The sequence below is a fragment of the Cygnus olor genome, chromosome 9, assembly GCF_009769625.2.
Source record: "Cygnus olor isolate bCygOlo1 chromosome 9, bCygOlo1.pri.v2, whole genome shotgun sequence".
NCBI classification, from domain to species: Eukaryota; Metazoa; Chordata; class Aves; order Anseriformes; family Anatidae; genus Cygnus; species Cygnus olor.
The window spans coordinates 12,864,308-12,888,220 of record NC_049177.1 but is presented as its reverse complement, the minus strand read 5'-3'; the positions used below and the strand labels follow the sequence as shown (position 1 = coordinate 12,888,220).

At 44.8% G+C, this 23,913-nt stretch overlaps 1 protein-coding gene across 3 annotated transcripts in view; it reads left to right on the top strand.

The window, feature by feature from the left end:
• The first annotated feature begins 256 nt into the window (after nucleotides 1-256).
• Nucleotides 257-23,913, top strand: part of GPC1 (glypican 1) — a 219,806-nt gene continuing 196,149 nt past the window's right edge. The window contains exons 1-3 of one of the 3 annotated variants that reach the window (XM_040567531.1): nucleotides 257-368; nucleotides 8,826-8,911; nucleotides 10,528-10,640. Coding sequence is in view for 1 of the 3 variants with exons in the window: in XM_040567530.1 (XP_040423464.1) it covers nucleotides 19,622-19,778 (157 nt within the window). In the remaining 2 variants the exon portion in view is untranslated. Of the gene's footprint in view, nucleotides 369-6,921; nucleotides 7,044-8,825; nucleotides 8,912-10,527; nucleotides 10,641-19,218; nucleotides 19,779-23,913 lie in introns of those variants that run through there. The other 2 variants (XM_040567532.1, XM_040567530.1) reach the window with 2 other exon arrangements.

Genomic DNA, 23,913 nt, shown 5'->3' with positions numbered 1-23,913 from the left:
AATCTCACGCCCTTTGGGGAATCAGTTAATATTAATGCTATTGTGCCTTGAGGTCAAAATTGAGTGAGTAGGTAACAAAGAAATGTGTTTGACTCACAAGTTCCTTTAAGAGAGGTGAGCAGTGGAAGATGTGGGTTAATTCAGCTGTTTCCAATTCACTTTTCTCTTCAGTTAATACCAAATTTTATGCTTGCCTAAGGTGACAGTGGCACCAAGCAGTTATCTCCTGGTAACTCTTGTTTGTATTTCATTACAGTCTTGAGTTCCCAACAAAGATAGTGCTGCTGGTCCTGCTTGCTGTGCAAATACGTGGATGAGGAAAGCTCCTGTCTCTGGGATGTTTGCAGTCTTCTAGATGTAATCAGAAGGTAATGCACTGACTTCGTAGATCTCTGTAATCAGCTTTATATAGTGGGGAAGTTACTTTAAATGTGTAGTCTCTCACTGAAAACCAGGCTTAACCTTTTGTATGGTACTGCCTGGCAGAGCCATCTTTCTGTTAATAATTTAGATTCCCTGCTGACTGTTTTCCAACCATTTCCATCTCTCTGCTCTGGCTTCTCTTGGCTGTAAAGGGAATACAGTATTTCTCACTGTCTGACCCAAAATCTTTCCATAAATCTTCTTCAGAGGATAGGGACTCAGCATATACCAACCTTTAGAAGTAAATTTGTGCTAATGGCAACCCTGCTGCTAACAGACAGAGAAGTAGTAAAATTGATAGGTAGACAGCCCCAAACATGTCATCAGATTAATAACAGATATCCACTATGCAAACAATACAAACAGGTTCCTGAGAATAGCTTCTGCTCTCTGTAGGATAATTTAAGAAATTGTTAAGCATAGCCAGCTCCTGTGAATGGCGTTTCTCCATCTCCTGGCAAAACATGTGCAATCATGCCCAGTTCTCATACACTGTTTCACAGACAGTATATGTGACTATGACTGGGAAATATAGTTTCTGTGAAGTTAGCTAGATACCACAGCTCTCCCCAGATCTTGGCATTTGTAAAATATTAAGATTATAAAGAATAGTGACTTTGTTTTGCACAAGAGATGAAAGTTAAGATCTCCCATGCCATCTTTACTGGTGAAGAGTTCATTCTCACAAAGGCTAATAATCTTATTTAGTTCCTTGACTCCACTGTGAAGATTTGCAACTTTAATCTTTTCAGGATCTGCAAGCCAGCCAGAGGCTAAATAAGCACTGACAGCTGTTAGGCACTATTAGATGTGTTAATCAAATTTTGTAACTGTTTAGAAACTTCAACATTAGCAGAACAAGGTAGTTAGTACCTTTTTTTCACCAGATTTATCCAGAACTCTGTATTCTGCACATTTTTTCTACATAATTTCTCAGAAGTAACTTGAAATCTTTATCCCCCTGTTTCTTACACAATCATAGAAAAGACTAGGTTGGAAGGGACCTCATCTACTCCAGCCTTCTGTCATAGGCTAGGCCTACACTAGGGATGCTAGCTATCAGCTCTCATTTTGACACTGCAGGTACATATAGAGAATCAAGGGAGTGACATCCACAGAAAACGAGGCTGGACTGCACAGTTAAGCAGATTCAGTACACTGTGGCAACTGCAATGAATGTATCCGCAGTACCTGTGCATACTTGGTGAGTCCAATTGCAGCATGCTGCCATTAATTTAGACTCCATCACCCCACCTTAGTAATTCAGGTCAAGCTAGCAAAGGAACCAATAGCTTTATAAGCTGACACAAAATCTCTGCAGCGGTTATTGCCAAGGTAACAGCCACATGGAAGATTTTTAGAAACTGGACATTCATTTTGGGAACTTGTGATTAAACTTTTAGCCCTAATGCAAGCACAGCTGGCATGATTATCCATTTGCATTAGTCTCCAAGTCCATGTATGATATTTATGAAAGTGACTGCATCCATCACTGAGTGTATGTTTTACAACTCAGTGTGCTAACAGTCAAACTTCTCATAGGAAAAGGTCATTACTGCAGCCTTTTTCTTCCAGGTAGCACCTCCATCATCTCCTGCACCCCAAAACTGTTGCCTTCTGTGATCCTTTTCTCTTGCCACTTTTTGATCCTTACCCCTCCCAGTGCTTTTGGGCTGTGTCTGTTGCCTTGGTCCTCATGTTATTCCCAAACTCCCCTACAGGTCCTGCAGCACTCTAGGGAACCAAGAGTAACTGGCCTGGATGGAACTGAGTGCAAAAGGAGCGAGAATGACAAATCCCTTTATTCATGCAACATCTCCTACAACGGTAGGTGTAAAAACAGTTCTTGGATTTAGGACATAGCAGAAATTAATATCATGGGCTCCGGCCAGAAAAATGTACTCTAGGCAGGCATGGTGTCTAATGGGTTTAGAAGGAGCATGCTGTGCATATGCAGATACATCAGTGTGCCAAGTCCCTTGTGCTGTAACTGCTGCTTTCAAAAGGTAATGAAACAAAAATGCTAATTTCACAACCCATCTCCTGGAGTCCTCAAAGAGCTCCCTGTCCCTTGGGATTTGGGAGTGAATCGAGTGCACCCTCAGTAAGTTTGCAGACGACACCAAGTTAGGTGCGTGTATCGATCTGCTCAAGTGTAGGAAGGCTCTGCAGGAGGATCTGGATAGGCTGGACCGATGGGCTGAGGCCAACTGTATGAGGTTCAACAAGGCCAAGTGCCGGGTCCTGCACCTGGGGCACAACAACCCCAAGCAGCGCTACAGGCTGGGAGATGAGTGGTTGGAAAGCTGCCTGGCAGAGAAGGACCTGGGAGTATTGGTTGATAGTCGGCTGAATATGAGCCAGCAGTGTGCTCAGGTGGCCCAGAAGGCCAACAGCATCCTGGCTTGTATAAGAAACAGTGTGGCCAGCAGGGCTAGGGAAGTGATTGTCCCCCTGTACTCGGCTCTGGTGAGGCCACACCTCGAGTACTGTGTTCAGTTTTGGGCCCCTCGCTACAAGAAGGACATCGAGGTGCTCGAGTGAGTCCAGAGAAGAGCAACGAAGCTGGTGAGGGGTCTGGAGAACAAGTCTTATGAGGAGCGGCTGAGGGAGCTGGGATTGTTCAGCCTGGAGAAGAGGAGGCTCAGGGGCGACCTTATCGCTCTCTACAGATACCTTAAAGGAGGCTGTAGCGAGGTAGGGGTCAGTCTATTCTCCCACGTGCCTGGTGACAGGACGAGGGGGAATGGGCTCAAGTTGTGCCAGGGGAGATTTAGGTTGGATATTAGGAAGAACTTCTTTACCGAAAGGGTTGTTAGGCATTGGAATAGGCTGCCCAGGGAAGTGGTTGAGTCACCAACCCTGGAGGTCTTTACAAGACGTTTAGATGTAGAGCTTAGTGATATGGTTTAGTAGAGGACTTGTTAGTGTTAGGTCAGAGGTTGGACTCGGTGATCTTGGAGGTCTCTTCCAACCTAGATGATTCTGTGATTCTGTGATTTGAGATTTAAGGTTGGACTGCTGTGGAAGTGTACGTGTTCGGCTGGGGGCAGGGAAGAACAGTGGGTGGCTGCTATTTGTGACAAAACCAGGTCCCCTCTGTGTTTTCTGGCTGTCCCCAGGCAGGTGGAGCACAAGGAGCCTGGGCCCCAAGGTGCCTCTGTAATCTGATTGCTCTGCACTGAGGGAACTGCACCAAAGACCCCCCAGCCCTGTCACTTGGACAGCTCAGCGTACTGATGGGGGAGGTGCTGGGGGCTTGCGGACAGAGCCTCCAACTGATCTGGCACACTAATGAGCCTCCAGCAAGTCAGCAAAACTCATCTTCTGCTGTCTCTGCCTGGTCCCTCATTACCATCACATCAAGTCAGATTTTCTCAGGGCCACCAGCCTTCCTCAAAGTCCCACCCCTCACATAGATGTTGCTCTGGCTCCAGGAAATGAGAGCAAGCCTTGTGTCTGTCAAATGATCCCAGCAAAACTGAGATTCCTCTGGGCAATGACTCTAAAGTAGTCATATTTTTATAACAGGCATCACAAAAAGGAGTAAAAGTGAAATACCTGTTTATTCCTACGCCATCTCAAGGAACATTAAATGTGAAATCACATCTCGGGGTTAAAACCTGGTCATTGCTGCTTGTTCCACTGTCACTTGTCAGTTTGCAGCTGTTCCCGCAGGATCGCTGTGTCTCGCTGTGTCAGTTTTGCTGTGCACCTTGTCAGCTTCACGATAAGGAGCAAGGGGGAAAATTGGCAACAGGCGCACGGGGATCAGAGGTGGAATAAATTGAGAAGGAGTGGTAGAAAAAACACCAAGGTCCTGGAGCTCAGGAGCCCTGAAAACCAACACAGAATTAAAGCTGTATTTGGCGTGCAGTTTAAATTAAACTGCACAAGTTCTGAGACATCAGGTGTTGTTCTAAATTATAGCAAAAGGTGAAGAATCTGTGAACATTGCTAACCAAAGGGATGAGAGGTGGTACTAGACTGTAGCAAAGGGAAGCAGGAAGAGACAGAAATGAAGGTAATCAATTACAAGATTACAATTTTTCAGTCAGCTGCACTGGTTAATACTAGAACAGAAGCTGTGGAAAGCCGTGAGGTTTTGCAGAATAACTGCTGTGTGTCTACCTGTGGCTGCAGAGACATGGGAGTGAGTTTGGGGTACACAGTTTAAGCTATACTCATACAAACTAGGCTCATACTCAGTACAGCCGTGCTGAAACCTTGGCAAGCAATGTGCAGCTGCACCTATTTCCCGCATGGGTCAGCTGCAGTTAGAGCATCACTCCTGGTGAAAGTGTGGGAGAGGTTTGGGGTGTACATTAAACAGGGGAGAAGGTTAGCAGCCTTCTGACTAGGCAAAAAGCAGTAGCCATACATTTCAGAAAAAAAATCTGATCTAATCCCTACTTCCAAAGTTAGTGGTTGTTATTCAGTGTGTTAAATGTGGAAAGAGTAACATTTTGGGGCAGAAGGGATTCTGTAGCCCAACATATTACAAAGCTCTGGCCATTTTGCTGGAAGATCCTAGCATTGATATCCCAGCATCTGTTAGAACTGATGTATTTTTAGATGTACATATGTTATGGATTTTAAGACTTCAAGAAATGGAAACTGCAACACATCCCTGAATGGGCTGCTCGCAGAGCTCCTTCCACGGTGGTTTAAAAAAAAAAAAAAAAAAAAAAAGGATCTCATCTCATCTGAATTACTCCTATTCAAACATTTTTGTTATGCCTTTCTCTCCCGGATAATGAAGATGTCTGGTTTGAGAAATTTCCTTCCCACAAACACATTTAGCACTAAACTTGCTCTTAAAGAGTCTCAGGGATACAGACTTTTAGCAACCTGGTCCAGTGGAAGGTGTCCCTGCCCATGGCAGGGGGTTGGACTTAGATGATCTTTAAAATCCCTTCCAGTCCAAAGCATTCTGATTCCCATCTATAAGGGTTGGTTTACATGTCCCACTGTAGGATTCTTTTCTTAACAGTTGTTTATCATGTTGTCAAACTGGAACCAGTTAGGTTGATTTACCAGTCAGGGTTACTTTCCAAGCTAAATGAATGCTTATGGCTGCATTATTTATTTATTTATTTATTTATTGTAATTTTCAGCCAAAATTATTCAGTCATTTGCAAGAATAAGCAGAGGGAAGCACATCTTTTGGTTTGTTTGTTTCTAGTGTTTAAAGAAAAAGAAGCTTTGACAACCATAGGTGTATCTTTGGTGTGGAAATAAATTCCATGATGTTTTGAAGTGCTCTGATACCATCTTGCCATTAAAAAAAAAGAAAAAAAGTTCTGTCTTCAAAGCTGGGCTTGGTGAATGTACAGCATGCAACACAGAGTTTTGGGGGCCTTGCTGAGAGGAACAGGGTTAAACCAAAATGTTGAATAACTACCCAATGCTTATGCACTGTCTATTTTATGCCCCAGCTGAAGTAGATGATTAATGCACCAAATACATATATCTAAAGGCTATGTCCAAATGTTTAGCAGAGTTCATAGGTGTAACCATTCTGTTCTTCTTATTTTTGACCCTTTAAACAGAGCTGTTTCCATGCTGTGTTGCATGTGGTGAGCCAAAGGCCTACTTGCTGTGGTGCCACAGCAGGCGCCCGGTCTGCGAGTCACCGCTGCAGCTTTTCTGCAGAGCACAGGCTCCGCCAGCAGCCTTCTCTGAAGGATGGCATGACATTCCAGGAATGGTTCCTCTGCAATTGCTGTTGTTCTCATGGTATGGTTTATTGGCAAACACAACATGTATTTGAGGCCTGTTCCTGCTGCCAAGGGTTTTTAAGATGTGCTGAGCACCCCTGTCTCACTGCGTTCAGCTGGAGCTGACGGCTCCAAATACCTTGCAAGAGTAAGCACCTGATATGTAAGAAAAGTGAAGCAATCAGCATTTTATGCATGTCAGGATGTGATCATGCTTGTTTTACTTCACTCTCCGATAGGCTTTCTCTCTGAAAAACAGCTCTTGTGCTTAATAAAGTCCATGCCTTTAACCAAAAGGCAGCCGATTTAATTATAGACTGGTTATGAGCAGGCTTTTGGATGAAAAAGTTTTCTTTCACTTTAGCTGTGTGCCTAGCACGTTAAATTTTAGATGAATCAAATAAGATTTTCTTTTGTATTCATGTAAAATATGCACCATCAGTTCCATGCAGGAACCATGCATTCTAAAATTGTGGGTTCCTCACACACTTTCTTACAGAGATGTGCTCTTAATGCCAGGTAGGAGTCACAGCCGCAGAGCACCTGTGTGCATTTACATGGCTGTGTGGCTGACAGGATTTGCCTGATGGTTAGCGGGCAGAAATGAGCACCGAAATCTTTCCTAAATCTGTTCCCCTGAGGCATCACTGGCCCCTGGGTGGCTGAGGCCTACCCAGCGGCAGAACGTTCTAGAACCATTTGGAACTGGCCAGGACCAGCTGTGTCCTACAGGCCGCGCCACACCCTTCTCATGCAGAGCCTCACGGGCTGCCTGCTGACACACACAGCCAACAAGAGGAAGTTGACACCCTGGTACAAATTCCCAACCAGCAGGACTTTGCAGCCTTCTGGGAGAGGTTTGTGGGGCCAGGAGCACCCACCCGCACACCTTGGGGCCAGGTCAGTGTGGCGCTGCCCCCCTCGCAGCCCCTGAGGTGCAGAGGCAGCCCCACACAGGGCCGGGGAACCGCACTGATGCACCCCCATCTCCTCAGCTCGCTGCGGGCTGGCTGAGAAGGAGGTGGTGCTTGGCCAAGCAGCAACGGGTTGTAACAGCCTTCGGGAAGGCTCCCAACATTTCTTTGCTGGCTGAACTCCATTTAAATTGTGTTAATGCGGCACAGACTTGTGTGTGTTATCTGCTGATGAGATGTGAATGATGCAATATTGATAGAGAGGGACGAAAGGGATGACTGTCTGACATGGAAATGTGAGGAGACGTAGCTGTTTTACCCTAAATCACATGATCTGTGCTTAAGACGAATGCATTGTGTCTGACAACATGGAAGTGTTACACTGACATCCAACACACCATTTCTTTCTGTGGAAGCATTAATGCTGGAAATAGACCCCTGTGATCAGTGAAAAATGTATTGAGTTTAATTCCTCTTGGCACTGGAGAATCATTTGTATTGTCCCACCATGGCAAGTCTGTGATAGCAACCTTGGTTATGAGTAGAGAGCATTTTATTATTTATCATATTTAAGCATGCTCTTCTCTGAAGAAGTACTGCTTTTAATGATAGATATTTGGTGATGTGAATATAAAATACGTCACAATTTCTGGTATCTTTTTAATTTTATGGATGGCACAGCTTAAAACCGGGAACATCAAAAACTACTGCCGAGAGTGAATAAAAGTTGGCAGGTATGGCAGTTAAAAATAGTCCTATTTTCACCCTAAATATAGGCTGGTTTAATTGAAATCTAGTGGTAGCTATGAGACAGCTGCTATATCAAAGACCAGTGACAGCCTGCTGAGGTTAAAAGAATACAGGCTGCCTGTATCTCTGCTGAGATAAAGTGGCATCACAGAGAGCAGAGCAATAGATAGATTGATGAAAAGTTGAGTTCTTTAAAACACTGATTTGTAAAGCCATTATGCAGTTTTATTTATAGTTTGTTTGTCTCTGTCCTCCTAATAGAATAGGTTTCTGCCCAAAATCAGAAGTGTGATGCAAATCCTTAGTTGCTCTTAACTGCTTTAGCCCAGCAGGAAGAGAAGCCACAGATACAAGTAAGTCAGCTGTCCTCTCAGAAATTCTGCTGTTTAGGAACAATAAAAGAAGAATTTCAACTTCTTCCTATTAAAGATTTTCTTACAAATGGGTATTTCAGCTCCATGAGGTCAGCCTTCAAATGTCACATGGTTTAGGGTAGAACCCTTAGTACATTGAAGCACTATCCTATGCTTGTGTACAATAAACTGTGTGATCTAACATAGCGACCCTCCTCCCTAGCAGTGCAGTTAGTACCCCACTAACTGACCCCAGTAACCAATAGGACCATGTGCAAAGAGACCAGCGATTTAATTCTAAGAAGCAGTTGTCTCTGCTTGTTGCAGGTGAAAAGTGAGCATTTCTTATTATGCTGCTGCTTTCAATATTCTCTAATTAACAAGTACTACTTTTAATTTCCATGCTTTCTGGTTATTACTATTTTTTCAACCTCATACAGTCTAAACCCCGAACTTTCAGACTTATCCTCCCTGGCAGCTATTGCCATTCTTTTTGCTTTCTACTTCTTAATTAATATTTGCCATGTTCTTACTAAGGTAAGTCTGTACTTTTTCATTATATGAAATTAGAAGTAGATGAGCTTAGTTTCCAACTAAGAGAAGCTTTAGAAAGCTATAGGATACCTTCATATCTGGATTTATTTTCTTTTGATTTTGACTCTCAGAAGTGCCCCTAAGATCTTCTATCAACCCTATCAATCAAATGAATCATCGAGTCAGAGATACGGTGTCTTCCATGGCAAGTTCTGTGGTGAGTTCCCGATTTGCTTGATTATTGCACAAAACCAACACCTCTTCATGGCTATGGGTTACTGCTGAATGAATACAAAATAAGGTGATTGAAAGTTCATCCACCTCAGTATTTGTGATTGCCGTCAGGAAGATGTGAATTCAATTCCTTTTCTTGGCCTCATATGCTCCCTGAACTGGCAGAATCAGAAGGAGCATTAGAAAGGCAAAGCAATCTGCCTAAGCAGGAGATAGAGCATCCTAACAGCAGTCCATCTGGCTGAGTAAAGAGCAAAACAGGCGGGCAAGGAAAGCAGGAAGAGAGCTTTCTCTGTGGGAGAAAAGAGAGACAATCCACAGAATTACTGAATGGTTTGCACAGACAGGTCAACAGGTGCCATTGTGATGGATTAATTAAGTATTCTGATGAACTTCTTTGGATATTTATAATGTGTTCTTTGCTGATATCATTATACGTATGTTATACAAACAAAAAGCAGTTTGGGAAGGGGAGCCAAAGATGTTGAGATATCTCAGAGGTTTTCTTGTGCTCATTACTGCCCCAAAGGTATTCCTAAGTATCACATCATGCAAGCTTACTTCTCTCCTCTGGACGGCCATGAAAGTTGAGACGTTCCAGGGAGACTCCTTGCACACTGCAGGACTGGGCAAAGAGGTGGGAGGCCATCCCAGCATGACTGTCCCACGTGTGTGCAGGCTGCCCAGAGCTGAGCTGCTTGACCCCAGGAAACCAGTGTGCTTCTGCTGAGGCACCTAACTGCACAAAGAGCCTCCTCCCTGGCAGTCACCTGATTTCTTAATGCTGTTGTTTATGTAACTGTAACTTTAAATGGTTTCAGATAACTGGATTAGTAAGGTTAGACCTGTAAAGTGTATGAGAGTGTGTTAGACTAAGAGGCTGCTTCTGGCAATGACCAGTAGTGGACTTAGAGGGTAGGTCGTACAGCAGTGCCTCCACACAGTGGAAGATGGTACAGCAGAGCTTCAGCGGTCTGTGCCTCAGGATCTCTTCAGCCAAGAGTGAGATCTGTGTTTAATAGCTCTGTAAAATTCCCACTGATGTTTGGGGGAGTTTTGCCTGAGAAAAGAGATTCCAGTCATCCCTACTGAGCAAACAAAGAAATAATCTTGCACAATTTTTCTCTGCATTTGGCCACCTCCAATTCTGCTTTTCTTATACAAAAGCAACAGTTAAAATCATGACATCAAAACTTCCAAAGCCATGTGAACAGAACATTTAATCAAAACCCATAAACAGAGGAAACAAGGACTTTCTCTCATAGACTATGCTGCATCTCTTGAGGAGCAAAGAGTATATTTATTAGGCTTCTTTTTGGAGGGAAGGATTTTCAGCTCCTCAAATAGATCGTTTTGAACAGTTCATTTCACAAAACATGAGGAAGGAAAGATTGGGGGAAAATTGTATTTCTCTGCCTCAAAATTGAGTTATGGGCAGAGTGTTTGCCAGCTCATTTTTCTTTCTTGTGTGAAACAGACATTTGTGAGTTGCAGAAAACGAGCAATAGGAAAAAATGTCTAAGCCTGCATAAGGAGGTTAGATAGTTTACCTGTATAATTTATAAGGACTTACGGACACTGCTATGCTTTTATACCTAGGAAGGCCATTGTGGACACACTGCACAGTATTTTCACCTTATGATGAATCAAGCCAATGGCATGCACAGATGGGTCAACTCGTCTGCCTTGAAGAAATGGGAGTGACAGCAGCTATAAGTGAACCACTTTAAATTTTAACACTCATTTTTGTAATCGAACTTGAGCTATCAGGAAGATGCAAGTAACGTATTATAGTGACTTGGCTCGCAAATAGGGCCCACAACATTTATGAGGACTTAAGAGCTCATTACATGGCCATAAGCACTCTCATTCACATAATGGAGGGTCATAGGAGTGAAAACAGAGATCTTCTGGAATTATTTTCATGATGGGTGCTGCATGGGCTGGAATGGTTTGGGGTTATATCTTTGCCAAACTCTCCGTGCAGCTAACTGAACCCAGAAACACGGGGCACCACTTTGAGAAGGACACGGTAAAAGGCAGTGGAATTACAGCATTCGCCCAGGAAAAAGAGTGAATGCTTGAGGGTGGTTCTGAGGCTGTGTGTTGCTTAACTGCCTGCTGGGGTAAATCCACAACAAGATGTCACAATGGAAGGCAGGTTACAACTTTTTATAGACAAGTACTGTATGGGCTGCTTAACTGAGATGATTGTGTGCTTGTATGTTAAGAGAGTCATGAGAGGGTTTCCTGTTTGCTGCCAGGGTGGAGCTGGGAAGGACAGCCCTTCAGAGATTGCAAATCTATCTATCAGAGATTGCAAAAGATCCATCTCCTTAGCAGTCGACACTATGGATACACAGGTAACCAGTAGAAGTCCTCAGTTAAGCAAATGCATGCAGTTTCTAACCGTTTGGGTTTTTTTGAATGTACCCAATAAGTAAACTCTTACTGATCAGTTTGCCCCACAGTTGCCTTATACTGGGTTATCTTAGAGTTAATGAACCTTGTTAACATGACAAATTCAAGAACCAAGAAAGCACAGAAATGGAAGAAGGCTTGTGAAATACATGGTTGTGTTTTATTATGAAAAACTGTGAGGACAGCAAGAAAAGAGTACAGCGCTTCGTTGCAGGAGCTAGTCTTTATTTTCTTAAATTCTGAAGACATGAAGTATGAAAGAATAATTTCTTCTCTTATCAATTGCATGTCCCATTAGGCAAACACTTTGTCTTTTTCAGTTTGAAGAGCTATAGTTATGAAGGCTCGCAGTGCCTAATTGCTTTGGTTTAATAACAAATTCTCATACTAAAGATGTATATTTTATGTATATTGCATCAACAAATAATATTTGTTAGCTGCTGCTGCACTGGAAGCAAAAGGGAACATAGCACATTAGGCCTCTTGTGTTTTTGTACATCCATTTCTAAATCCACTGTTAATATTTTTGGGTTCCTTGGTAAAGGAAAGAAGGCTGTGTTTAATTTGGAATCTGAAAGATGGTCTCTATCAGATTGTAATTATTTTTATATACACTTAATACTTGGAAGAAAAAAATAGCATCTTCTTTTGGGGGGAAAGAAAAAAAAAAAAGGAATGCTTCGCGGGTTAGCAGTCGTGGAAGGAACTCAAATCCAGAAAATCTAGCCTAGATTTTAGTCTCAAGCCTGAATCTGTGTTAAAATCTTTTCAGGGTGCAAACAGTCTGGAGAACAATACGAGATTACATTTATTTTATTATAAGGTGTTTGGTTTTTTTTCCTTCTTTCCCTTTAGCTCTGACAGGGGAAAATCAGTAGGCTAAGAAAGGGAAACGAACAGTGTGGATAGAGCACAACACATCAGCCACAGATAGTCTGATATTTCATTATTTAATTTCACAATCACTAGGCTGCAGAGGCATAACAAACTGTGGGGAGAATAATCTAAAAAGGGTGTTGGTGTCTACTTGACAATGGTAACATGAGAGTTTAAAGAGGTCTGGCGGCTTTCTGAAAGTAAGTGCATGTCCTTCCTTCTCCCTCTCCTTTTCCATTCAATATAGATTAAAGTGACCTCTGGAGATAAACTCTACCCCCTACCCCCCCCAGTAGTTCTGCAGTGTAGTTTTTATTTGTACAGTATGTGAAAGAAGAGTTCAGATTAAATTCCTGGCCTTTCAGAAAAGTTTGTCTGTTCCTTAAAAAAAAAAAGAACCAGAAAGAAAAAAGGCTATTTTATTTTAAAGCCGGAGCCTCTTTCATGGTCCCATGATCTCATGAGTTCTTTGGCTGGCCTGTGACCTTTCAACCTTGCACTACATGTTTCTTTTCTAAATTAGCCAGTGTTGAGACATCAAGGGGGGAATATCAATGTTATTATAAAAGGCATCATTCTCTCCCAAAAATGTCAGCGTGAGTGAGTCATTGCACCTAACTGCTTAGCTTTTGTAAGGCAGCAAGGAAGATTTGAAAGTGAGATCCAGAGTCTCCCAGTCCACCAGCTTCTATTTAAGCTGCTTTAAAAAGCAATGTTCCTGCATCTGCCACAATAGAGGCAAAGGAACTAAGCTTTGCTCCATCAGCCACAGAAGAAAAGGGCTGCTTAAGGCAAAATTAAATACATGTGATATAAAAATAGATATTGCAAATAATTTATTTTCTAGGTTATGCTCAAAAGTAACACTGTAAAAACAAAGAAACAAAAACTTGTAAGTAAGAACTAAGTGTGCTGGATGGTTCTGTCATTTCTTACACCCAGTGTTTGTGCATCTCCTTGTATTCTGGCTTCTAGCAGGTTGAGGAAATTCAATCAGATTGAGAGCTCTGTTTTTAATCTTAAGAGCACGTGTTGCCTGGCGTTTTGAAAAATCTGACACAGCATGGTTCTGTAGTCCGGCCAAAATAAGTGGTACAGATAGAGACAGTAACATTAGAAGAGGATGTTGGATTATAAGAGTGCTGAATCCTCAGCCAGAATAAATTGGTGTACCTTCACTGACATTGTACTGTCAGTGGGCTTGGCCTTTGAGCACCTAAAAATGTACATTCATACGCTGTTGCAAAATGCATCCATCTTAAAATGAAAAGCATCTTAGACCAGGTCCGTTCCAGATGTAACTTTATTCACATGTAAAGTTACATCAGGAGTGAAGCTGGCACCCATCAAAAACTGTGTCACCTATTCATCATCTTACTAACAACACAGAGAAAAATGCATGGGAAGGATGCATTTCCAAACTCAAAATCAGATTTTCTCCTCTACATGTGAAAATCTGTGAAAATTTGCTGTTAGCTGTCCTGCCAGCTTGCTTTACTTTAACCCTAGTTTACTCAACACTGGGTAATTTCTTTAGCACAGACAGTGTCTGCATGTGAGAGCCTCTGCTCTACAACGTTGTCACTTTCCTCATAGTCAATTTCTCTGTAAAAACAGGTTATGTTGTACCTAAATCTGTGTGAGGGAAAACATAAACACTTGAGCAAAACCTAAGATAATTGCGTTAATTCGTCCAAGTACTTTAGTCTGTAGTGTTTAATGTAGCAACAGCTGAGGATAAAGTGTCAGCTGAGAAATTCCATTAGCATTGCCAGATGCCTGTATGGCAACTGTACACATTTCTTTCTTCATGGCTGTAACTTTTTTTTTTCTCGCTGAAGGCTATGGGATGCCTATCCCAGTTCCATGTTCATTGGACCAGTGCTTAGGGACATGCTTCTTTTGAACTCGTGTTCATAAGAACAGTGTGTGTTTCCACAGGCATTTTTCTTATGCCAGTGCCCAGAGATTGATGATAGTGAGAATGAGGGGAGATTTATACTTGATAAATCCCTTTAAAAAATAGTCAGCTTCTGTATATAACCTCTTAAATGATAAGAGGAAGTCCTCCAGTTGTGACTCGTGCAGGAAGCGAGAGAAATTTTGCCCTGTAGTGGCGTGCTAAAATCACATTTCTAACCTAGTAATTTTGGGACCTATTTTGAGCCATTTCATACTATCGAGCTAAGCTCTGTTTATCAAACATAAAGTAGGTTCAGTGCTGTGTCCATCTTCTTTATTCACTGTTGCACACAACTGGGGGGAGCTTTGTTGAAAGTCATATCCACAAAGCATGAAATGTACTTCCTGGGGCAGACCCAATTAGCAGCAGTTTTTCTAATGAGTTTATGGCATTTATTTATTTTTTTGGCCTTTAAGACTCCTTTCTACTGGGAAATCTCCGCATTATGTATAACACAATTACAGTCCCGAAGGATGGAGTGATTTGTAAGAGGTCAGTAAAGCAACACGTTCCCTTCAGTCACTGCTGAAAAATTGGGTTGTTCAATTCAAAATATAGCATGGGGTGGCAATTACCTACGTTAGCCAGATTCTCTGTCTGAAATTATTTGGTTGTTCGTAATCTCCCTCTGAAAAGTACTAACCACACACAGAGGAACTCAGCGTTGCATTTAAAGGGAACTGGTCTGTGCTACTCAAGGGTGGAACAGCAGGTGGGCTGAGTCTTGGCTTACACTTCTGCACTTGTCCTCAGTGTGGCCCCCCCAGCGTCTTTTCCTCAGCAGCCAGGTTTGTGATCATCCTCCTGGAGCCCAAGTCTGGCTCCCCTGAGATCTGGGAGGGATCTCCAGCTCTGTACACCCATTGAGTGATATTCTGGATTAACTAATGTGGACACGCAAATCCTAACGAGTCCTAGCATTTCTGTAGGGCAAATGGCTTCTTACTGAGACAACTGAGATCAAACTGGATTTGTCGGTTGTACATAGATCCCCCAGCAATTCCAAGGGGCTGGTCTGATGGTTTTGGTGACCAAATAAAACAGACACTCTTCAGACGTGTGGCAGATATGCTTCAAGGGGCGAACTGAAGGTTTGCAAAGAAGGAAAATCCCGTGAAGAAGTAAGCAGCTGTAGATAGCAAGGTGTTATCTGGTAAATCCTCTGGATAACTTAATTAGATTTAATTCAGCAAAACACATGTCCAGCTTCTGCTGAACACCAGCCAATGTTGGGAAGGGGGGGAATGGGTAGAGCTCTCATGAATTCCTGTAGGAGGAGGATATAGCAGAGATGAAAAGAAACAGGCAGAAAAGTGACTGAGATACTCCTACTTTGATGAAGATTTTTAATCTGAAGGCATCAGATTTTCTGATGTTTCTACAGAATGAGAAGTAGCATAAAAGTAAGGGAAAGGTGCTGAGGATTTCATTATGTGACATCAGTGAGAGGGAGGAAGTCACAGACCACTTGGTTTTTGCACATCTTTCCCTTCTTCCCCCTCGTTCTGTGCCAGCTGTGTACTTGACACACAGTGTATTCAAGTGGGAAAGCTCTTTTCTTTTTATGTGGCATCAGAGATACAATGCAGTTTGATAAGGTACATGGGTTTTTTGCTGCTCTGGTTTTGCTCTTATTCTCCAGGTTGCAGTAACTCAGCATAGGTCCATTTTAGAACCAGATGGAGATCTGGTGGGTGTAATAGCTTTGCTGCATGTACAATTCTTGATTTGCATCAATATGAAAAAGATAGAGATGTCCACTGAAATACAAAACTTTTTGAAAGCGCTAGAGAAACAGCAAACATCCCTGTGAAAGCTGAGATTGTATAAAGCCTCTGTTCACGTGTGCTATTTTTTCAAGTGTAGCTTTCCCCATTTGTGCCAGATGATTTGGGTCTTCTTCATCATTCTTGTCTCTTCATAATGCTTGGATCAGCTTTTCAGTGGACATCACTTTTTGTCAGGACTGTCAAGAAGTGATCTTCACAGCAGGATGGATTTTCTGTCTCCCTGACTCTTGCTGGCTGCCTGTGTGCTTTTCTCCTCCTCTGCATTTTGTCTACTCATCTTGTGTTTTACTTTGCTCTTTCTTTTTTACCCCAGCTCTAGCTCTTTCTGCCAGTCATTAGACAATCTTTTGTTCATATTTTGCCAAGCTCCATTCTTTTAACTGAGAGCATTTAGAAAGTGGATCTGGTCCTCAAAAACACAAATACATTTTCATTATGATGCTTTGAAGATGTTTGTTTCAATGTTTGTTTGTTTGTTTTTGTTTGTGTTTGTTTTTTTCAAAACGTACCTAGCCACAATCCTGGGTATGCATAAAAAGTTTATCAGTGAAACAAACAGATGTGCCTCATGTGATTTAAGATCTGTTTGTCCAGGATTGGATCCTAGTCAGACTTACAAATAGGTCCTTTGTCAAAAAGCTTAGATTGACTTCTTTTTTTTTTTTTAATTTGTCTATTTATAAGCTTCTCATTATGATATTATGTGAGCATCTCACAGGCGGATGGTCAGATAGAAGCCTTGTTATCCCTATTTAGGAGGTAAGTAACCTGATGATGGTCATTTAATCAAGAAAATTTGTGGCAGAGCTTGTACTTCTAGTTCTACCTCCTGAAGTGGGTTGGGGAGTTACCAGTGTAATCTGTGCTGGCAGTTGGTAGCCTCGTGTTTCACCAGAGGAAGAGCAGAGTGCATGTGAATAAGCGGTGTGTGCTGAGGTCTCTCAGGATTTTATCAGCAATGACATGACTTTAGTCCTTGCTGCGGGCACTGTTGTCACCCACCTTGGGGAAGTGAGATGTATATGAACAAGGGAAATACTTTTGTCTGGGAAATGATCTACAGCTCAGGGGATGGTTCACAAGGCCAAAAACCAGAGGTTTCAGTCCCAGTTCTTTCCTTGTCAGCAGTTAATATTTCAATGCACTTCAGCAGCTGTATGACTGCAGAGGGCTTTGTGCTGCAACCCGAGGGTGCAGCCGTAGCTCACAGAGCTTCCCCAAGGTCACTCCAGGCAGAGCTGGAAGCAAGCCCACTGTAGACAGCAACAGCAACTATCCAACCTCGGGCTTTGAGAAGGAGAACAGAAAATTAGGTATTACTGTGGTCCCTTGTGTGATCCCGAGTCACTGTTTATCAGCCAGACCAGATAAGAGGTTTCTGACTCTGCCTTTCTTCACTATCAAGTACTTTGTCTCTTCAGAGTTTGTATTCCTAGAGTCTGTTCCCCTCTACAGCCCCAAGTGAGAGGGTTGTTAACGGTCTGTCTGGAAGTATTTAATTTTCCCTCTAGTACCAGGAGGAGAAACCAAGATCCTGGTGTTCTGTAGTCCTGGCAGTATAGATTCTTGTATGGATTCCTCTGGTGCTTGTAGTCTGCTGTCATAGTAGTTGGATTAATTAAACGAGATCTCTGAGATAGGTCTCTAAGTGCTGTGTTCAAAGCCCGGGGTGTTGAAAGGGCGAGAGAATCATAGAATCACCTAGGTCGGGAAAGACCTTCAAGGTCATCAAGTCCAGCCATCAACCTGACCTACCAAGTCCCCATGAGTATAAAATTAGAATAAACACCCAGGAGTGAGGATTGAAATAACCCTGCATCATGTAACATACTTGCTAACCTGTCACATATGCGGTACTCTTGCGCTTACAAAAGAGGTCCTTTTTACAAACAGGCTGGATCAGACTTTACATTATCCATGGCATGTTTTTCCATGTATTTCTGGGAGCAAAGCCTATTTCCATGCTCTAGAAAGCCCACAAAGTGAGCTTCTGGCTGAGACACACCAAGCTTTGGGCAACTCCAAGCCTCAGGTTTCCAAACCGTGTGCACCACTGAGAGATGCAGCAGGAGACCAGCAGGCGTGACCATTAGATTTCCTAGGAAAGCGACAGCTTTCTTCTTCCTTACTGCCATCCTTCTCCTCCCCGGGGCTATTATTTTGCTGTCACTTCTCTCTTACTCATTCCTCCAGAGAGTAAGCAGTTCTGAAGAAGCAAGCTGGATGACCCAGCTTTCCTGTGAATTTTCACGTCTGAGAGATTTGTCCAAAAGGTATGATCTCTGAAAAAATGTGCTGGTTTGGTGCCTGTGCATGGCGGCAGTGGTTTTTCCGTGAGGGTTTTCTGATGCCTATTGAGGTGTAAGCTCACACGAGTGCTTCAGCTGAAGGTACGAGTAGGTTCCCTCTCCTTTTTCCAGTGACAACAACTGCTCTTGGAGAAGCAATCTTTGGGTTCTCTCTGTGTTGTCAGATGTGCTAGACGGTGGCCAAAAGCTTGCAGGTTCATCTGTTGGCAAGTGCTTGGCCATTACCCCAACACACAGGTGATCGCAGAAGCCTCAGTTCTGCGGGAGGCAGGCAGAAACCCGGCTGGCTGAGGCACAGAGCCCCGGCTCCAGGACCGCATTCTGCTCTGAGAACGAAACTCCAAAGCAGGGACTGCAACTGAAAATCCCCTCACTTCCCCCGCTCTCTTCTGTGACAGGGGCACTTAGCGCCTCCCCGGGACCTTGCTGCCTCCCGGTCAAGCTGTTTTCCGCACGCCGACCCGGCAAAGCGGCCGAGAACTGGGCCTCTCCTTCTGCGTTTCCCCCCCCACGGCCGGGGAAAGTCGGGGGCTCCGGGCCGAGAGCGCCCGGACCGCGCCGCTCGGGGCGTGCTTCCCGCCTGCCTTCAGCCCCCTTCCCCGGCGCCCCGCCGCCTGCCGGGTCCGGGGCTCGCCCAGCGCCCTCGGCTCGGGCAGCGGAGGGGCGACGGCGGCGCTCCCAGCCCGGGGGCTGCCCGGGCCCCCCGGCGGGACCCGCGGCGGGCGCGCTGCGGGCGGGGCCGGCCCGGGCGGGAGGCGGCGGCGGGGGCGGAGCGCGAGGCCGGGCCGGGCGCGGGATTGGCGCCGGGCGCGTGATGCCACGTCCGGCGGGGGGAGCCCGGCCTCGCTCCGGAGCCTCCCCGGAGCCTCCCCGCCGCCCGGCTCGGCGCGCAGGTGGAGCGGTGCCGGCGCACGCACGGAGCGGCCCGGCGCGGCGCAGCCCAGCCGCGGGAGCAGTCCCGCAGCCCGCCCGGCCCGGCCCGGCCCGGCTCGGCTCGGCTCGGCAGCATCGCGGCGGGACTGCCCGGGGATGCAGCCGCGCTAAGAACAAAAGCCCTCTCCGCGGTCACGCTCCGGGCTCTCAGAGCGCGCCGGGGAAGCGGCCCGGCCGGGTTGGGGTCTCTGCCCCCCGGCCCGCTGCGCTCCGCCCGGGCTGAGCTCCCCGGCGCCTTCCCCGCCCGCCGGCGGCAGCTCCCGGGAGCCGGGCTCCCCCTCGGCCAGCCGTCCCGCCGGGCTGCCCGGGGACGGGGCCGCGCCCCCGGCCCCCGCCGCCTCCTCGCCGCGGGACCTTGGCTTTGCCCTTCGCACGGCAGGTGGCGGGGCCAGCGCAGAAGGATGCGTTTCTTCCCGTGGGGATTTTGGCTGCTGTGTGTCGCCTCCGCCCCGGCTCGCGGTGACAGCGGCAGCAAGGCGAGGAGCTGTGCCGAGGTCCGGCAGCTGTATGGGGCCAAGGGCTTCAGCCTCAGCGGCGTGCCCCAGGCCGAGATCTCCGGTGAGTGCGGCGGGGAGGCTCCCCCCGAGCACCCCGGGCTGCGCCGCGGCTCTTGGGCGGTGCGAACGGCGCCGGGAGGAGCGGGGTGACCGCGGCGCGGGCTCGGGGCTGGGCTCGGGGCGCTTTTTTCATTGTCTTCTTTCCGTTTAGAGCGCAGCCGAAACGGTTTTGGGCTTTGGGGGCAGAAATTGGCAGAATCAAACTGTAATGGGTTTCGGTCTTAGAGCTGGAAAACGCTCCGAGCTTACGAGAGAGAGAATTGGTTTTGGATTTTGTTTTTTTCTTTAATCTTCCCTTAGATGGGAAACAAACCCGTAAACGGCGCGTGGCAGTTGTTAAAAATGAAATGGGAGTAAAATGACCCTGTGTCAAGTGTGTAAAACACAGAGGAAACCTGAGCAACCTACATCAGTGTGCGTCTTCTTGCCTACCTTTGTTTTTTTTTGTTGGTATTCTGAGAAATCCTGGTTAATTTCATCTTCTTTACAGAAAACCTCTGAATTACCAAAGAATATTCAAGGTCTGATTTATGTTTGTTTTTTTTTTGTTATCGCTGTTGTTGTTCCTCCCTATGCTTTCCCTCAGAGAGCTTAGGAAAAATATATTTAGGCTTTTTTTTTTAATCTTGTGTAAGTTTTGATACACTAACATGTGACCCATATCTGAGAGCTTCCTCCTCACTTGCGGGAGCTTCTTTCTTCAGACAAAGCATAAAACATGCAGGCGTACGTGTCGAAGCCAACCTACAGGGACATCCCAGTAAAATTGCAGTTTGTAGTTCACATCTAAGCTACAGAATACCTTATGTTGAATATTTCATTGTGTAGTTTTACAGGGAAACCAATTCATTGTTTGACCCATGAGTGGAAAAGGCTGAACCATATAAATGCCTCATAAATGTGAACAAATTAATACTTTCTTAAGTTACAACCAAGAGCGAATATCCAAAATAAAATGAACAGTCCTTGGGGTTAAACAATGGGGAATTTCAAAATCATTTGAACATCACTATTAATAGAACAGTAATTCAGTTAAGCAAGAAGGTGGCTTGTTATAAATTTGCATCTACTTATTAAAAATGTGAATACATTAGCAGTCATGTTTCAAGTGGAAAGTTCGTGGAAGACAAACTGTCTTGTTTACAAATACTTGGGGAGATGGCTGTGGTATTGTATGCAGCGATAGTACTGGGGGCGGGGGGCAGTCAGGATCTTGTGAGCTGCGGTTATGAGCAGCACAGACCAGAGGTTAGCTGTGAGTAAAACGTCCCTACACGTTGTTGTGATTTAAAAAGCGACACAGGACACAAGTGCTTCTAGGAATCAGGAGTTTTGTCTCCTGGGTGCTTTGAGTGCTCACCTTGTTTGTCTTAAGCATCAGTAGTTAAAATTGTAGTATCAAAATGGGCATCTCTGGTTGTTGCTGTAAACAAGGAAACTCTACAGATAAATGCTATAAAAATTTGAGGAATACCACATGGAAAATAATATAAAGAAGTGCTTGTGGGGGAAAAGGGTTGACGTGCAAATTTGGCTCTGCTGCTGTTATTAGCCTGGTCTTTAGAATGGCTAACGGACTTAATGATTTTCATTAGTAATTATCATATGTATCTTATGACTGATAAATATCCAGGAACGCCCTTTTCTGTTGCTGTAGTACTCACCCAGTGCAGTTAAAACATCAGTGTGCTTTAATACTAGCGTCATAAGCGTTCCTATTAAAATACAGTGTTGTGTGTTGTCCATGCCTTTAGCAGTTGTGCAGGTTAGTGCAGAAGTTAATGCTGGTTTTGTTGTCCAAAAGCAAGAATCTCAAGACCTTCCTGTGGTATCCCCACAAGTAGTAAATACAGTATCACGCAGTGTCTAACTCCACACTTTGATGGATCGCTTAAGGCTGGTTTTAACAGATTTAGTTCAGTTTGTTGATGATGGGGGTTGTAATCTGTACATAGAGAGTCTTGTCAAGTTGCACGTGATTGACACCTGGAAGTGCCTATGCCATTGGACTACATTTTAAAGTGCCGTTGAAGATGGTTCGTTGATGGCTCCGGTTGGACACGTGTCAGGTTTCCTAATGGTGGCCTTTTCTGTGTTGTTAGAGATGTTCAAGAGCTCCCCCAAGAACCGTGTTCTTATCTCATTTCCAAGTCCCCCAGAGGCAACAGCCCTTCTGTTCCCCCCTCTCCAAGAGGATCTTTCTATTCCTTCTCTTTCCATTGCATTGCAAAGGGGAAAACTCATTTCTTAGCACCATGGCCTTGTCCCCAAAGCAGTGCTGCCCTGCTGGGCTGACCGTCCTCCTCCCTGCTTTCAGCTGGCTCCAGGTGCTGCTCGGTGTGGGTTGCTGTCGCACCAGCCTGGCACCAGGAGCCAAACCACTCGCTGCTTGCACCCCCGGAGCTGGAGTTCAAAAGGAGTTTAGTGTGCTCCCACGATGTAGACTGTGACTCAGGCTGAAATGGCTGAGTTTATGTTGGTTTTAGCATATTTATTGTATGCTTTACACCTTCTAATCTGTGTTCTTTGTTATGATTTAAGAGGATTATGAGTAATACAAAGTCTCCACAGCTCAGCAGAAGGTAGTCCCTGCTTATGACTGTTCAGATCAGTTACAGAAGCAGTCACACAATTATTAGCTGGCTAACAGATAGGCATCTGATTTAGGGACAGACTCTTGGCCTACCACATTTCTTACAAAACACCTAGACAGGGGTGCCTGTTTTTTTTGCTAGTGCAGAATGTCTTTAACGTGCCTCAGCACTTAAAATGTGTCAGGTACTGCTATTAAGTGTGTTTAGGGAATATGCAAGGTGTTATATCTCTGCTTTGAAGTTAATGGCAAAATTCCCAAACGTGAAAGAAGCGTCTGTTCGTATTAGTAATCCTGACAGGCCCACGTACACCCAGATTCTCAGGTGCAGATCTGCCTAGAAGAGAGTTTCTGATGCTGGGGGAACCACTCCCTGCCGCTTGGGTTTGGGAAAGTTACAGCATTTGCACCCATAAAGCCAAATTATCTGGAGCAAGGTTTTCCTGGGTGGGAGTGTTCCACCTCACTGGCTGGGTGACCTGTGCCCACCTTCCGTGATTCCTAAAAAATATGAGTAAACGCTTCAAGAGCTACCAGTTCTTCTACTTTCTCTTCACTCTTCTGGAGGTGGAAGACCTCTGTTTCTGCTTTCCAATATTCTCGTTACCCATGTGCCGTTGCAGGTGGTCTCTGGTGACTGAGGGTGCTTACAGAGCCCTGCTCTAGGTCTACCTCTTAGTGCCATTGCTAGGGCTGGTGGTCTTCTTGGGCTCATAGTAAGGTTTGTGACAAAAGAGAGAGCCTACTGCAGAAAATACTGCTCTTTGGGGAGCATATCCAGCTTTCTCTGATGCCTTGATGTGAGTGCCTTAGCATTGTTGATGGTGACTGCTCCCAGTGTCTCAAGCTGTGTTAGTTCTCCTCTGTCCTGGAGAAGACTTAAGAATTTTAATTCGACATGGATATCCTTGGTCCTTGCTCTCTGTTTAGGCTAGACTTGTGCTTTTTTGCTTTGGTTTGTTTATTTCAAAGGTTAATCCTTCTTTGAATTGCCTTGGGTTTTGCTGGTTGACGTGGGGATGGGTATAATGTGTCAAAAGAGGAGGGCACAGAAGAACTCCAGGCAGCAGTATCACTGTTGGTCCAGTTACGTGTCACAAGACTGTGTTTCCCTGGTTCCTTAGCTGAAAGGAGTCAAAACCAAACTGTTTTCATCTTCCAGTCCTTATAGGCCACATAATGCCTTCCTGTAAGGAAAGCATTGCCAAGCACATGTGTGAAGAGTCATTTGGTGGAATGTTAGCTAAGTAAAGAACAGGCCCGGCTACAAGGCTGGGCTGGACGAGGCTCTCGGAGTATAAAGAGGGTAATGAAATACAATATTGGATGGCATTTTGAATTCCGACAGATGCAGTACAAAAGGCATAAATACAGAGATGGGCAAACCTGCATCTGTGGTTCAAAAAATAAAATCTGGGGCTCCTCCACTCCCAAGGAAGGATCTTTACTGCTTAATTGGAAGGGGAGCCTCTCTGAGGTTGTTGCCACATTTGGTTTCTGTTTACTCAAGGCAGACACGGTTTCTCAAGGTTAGCTGCTATAC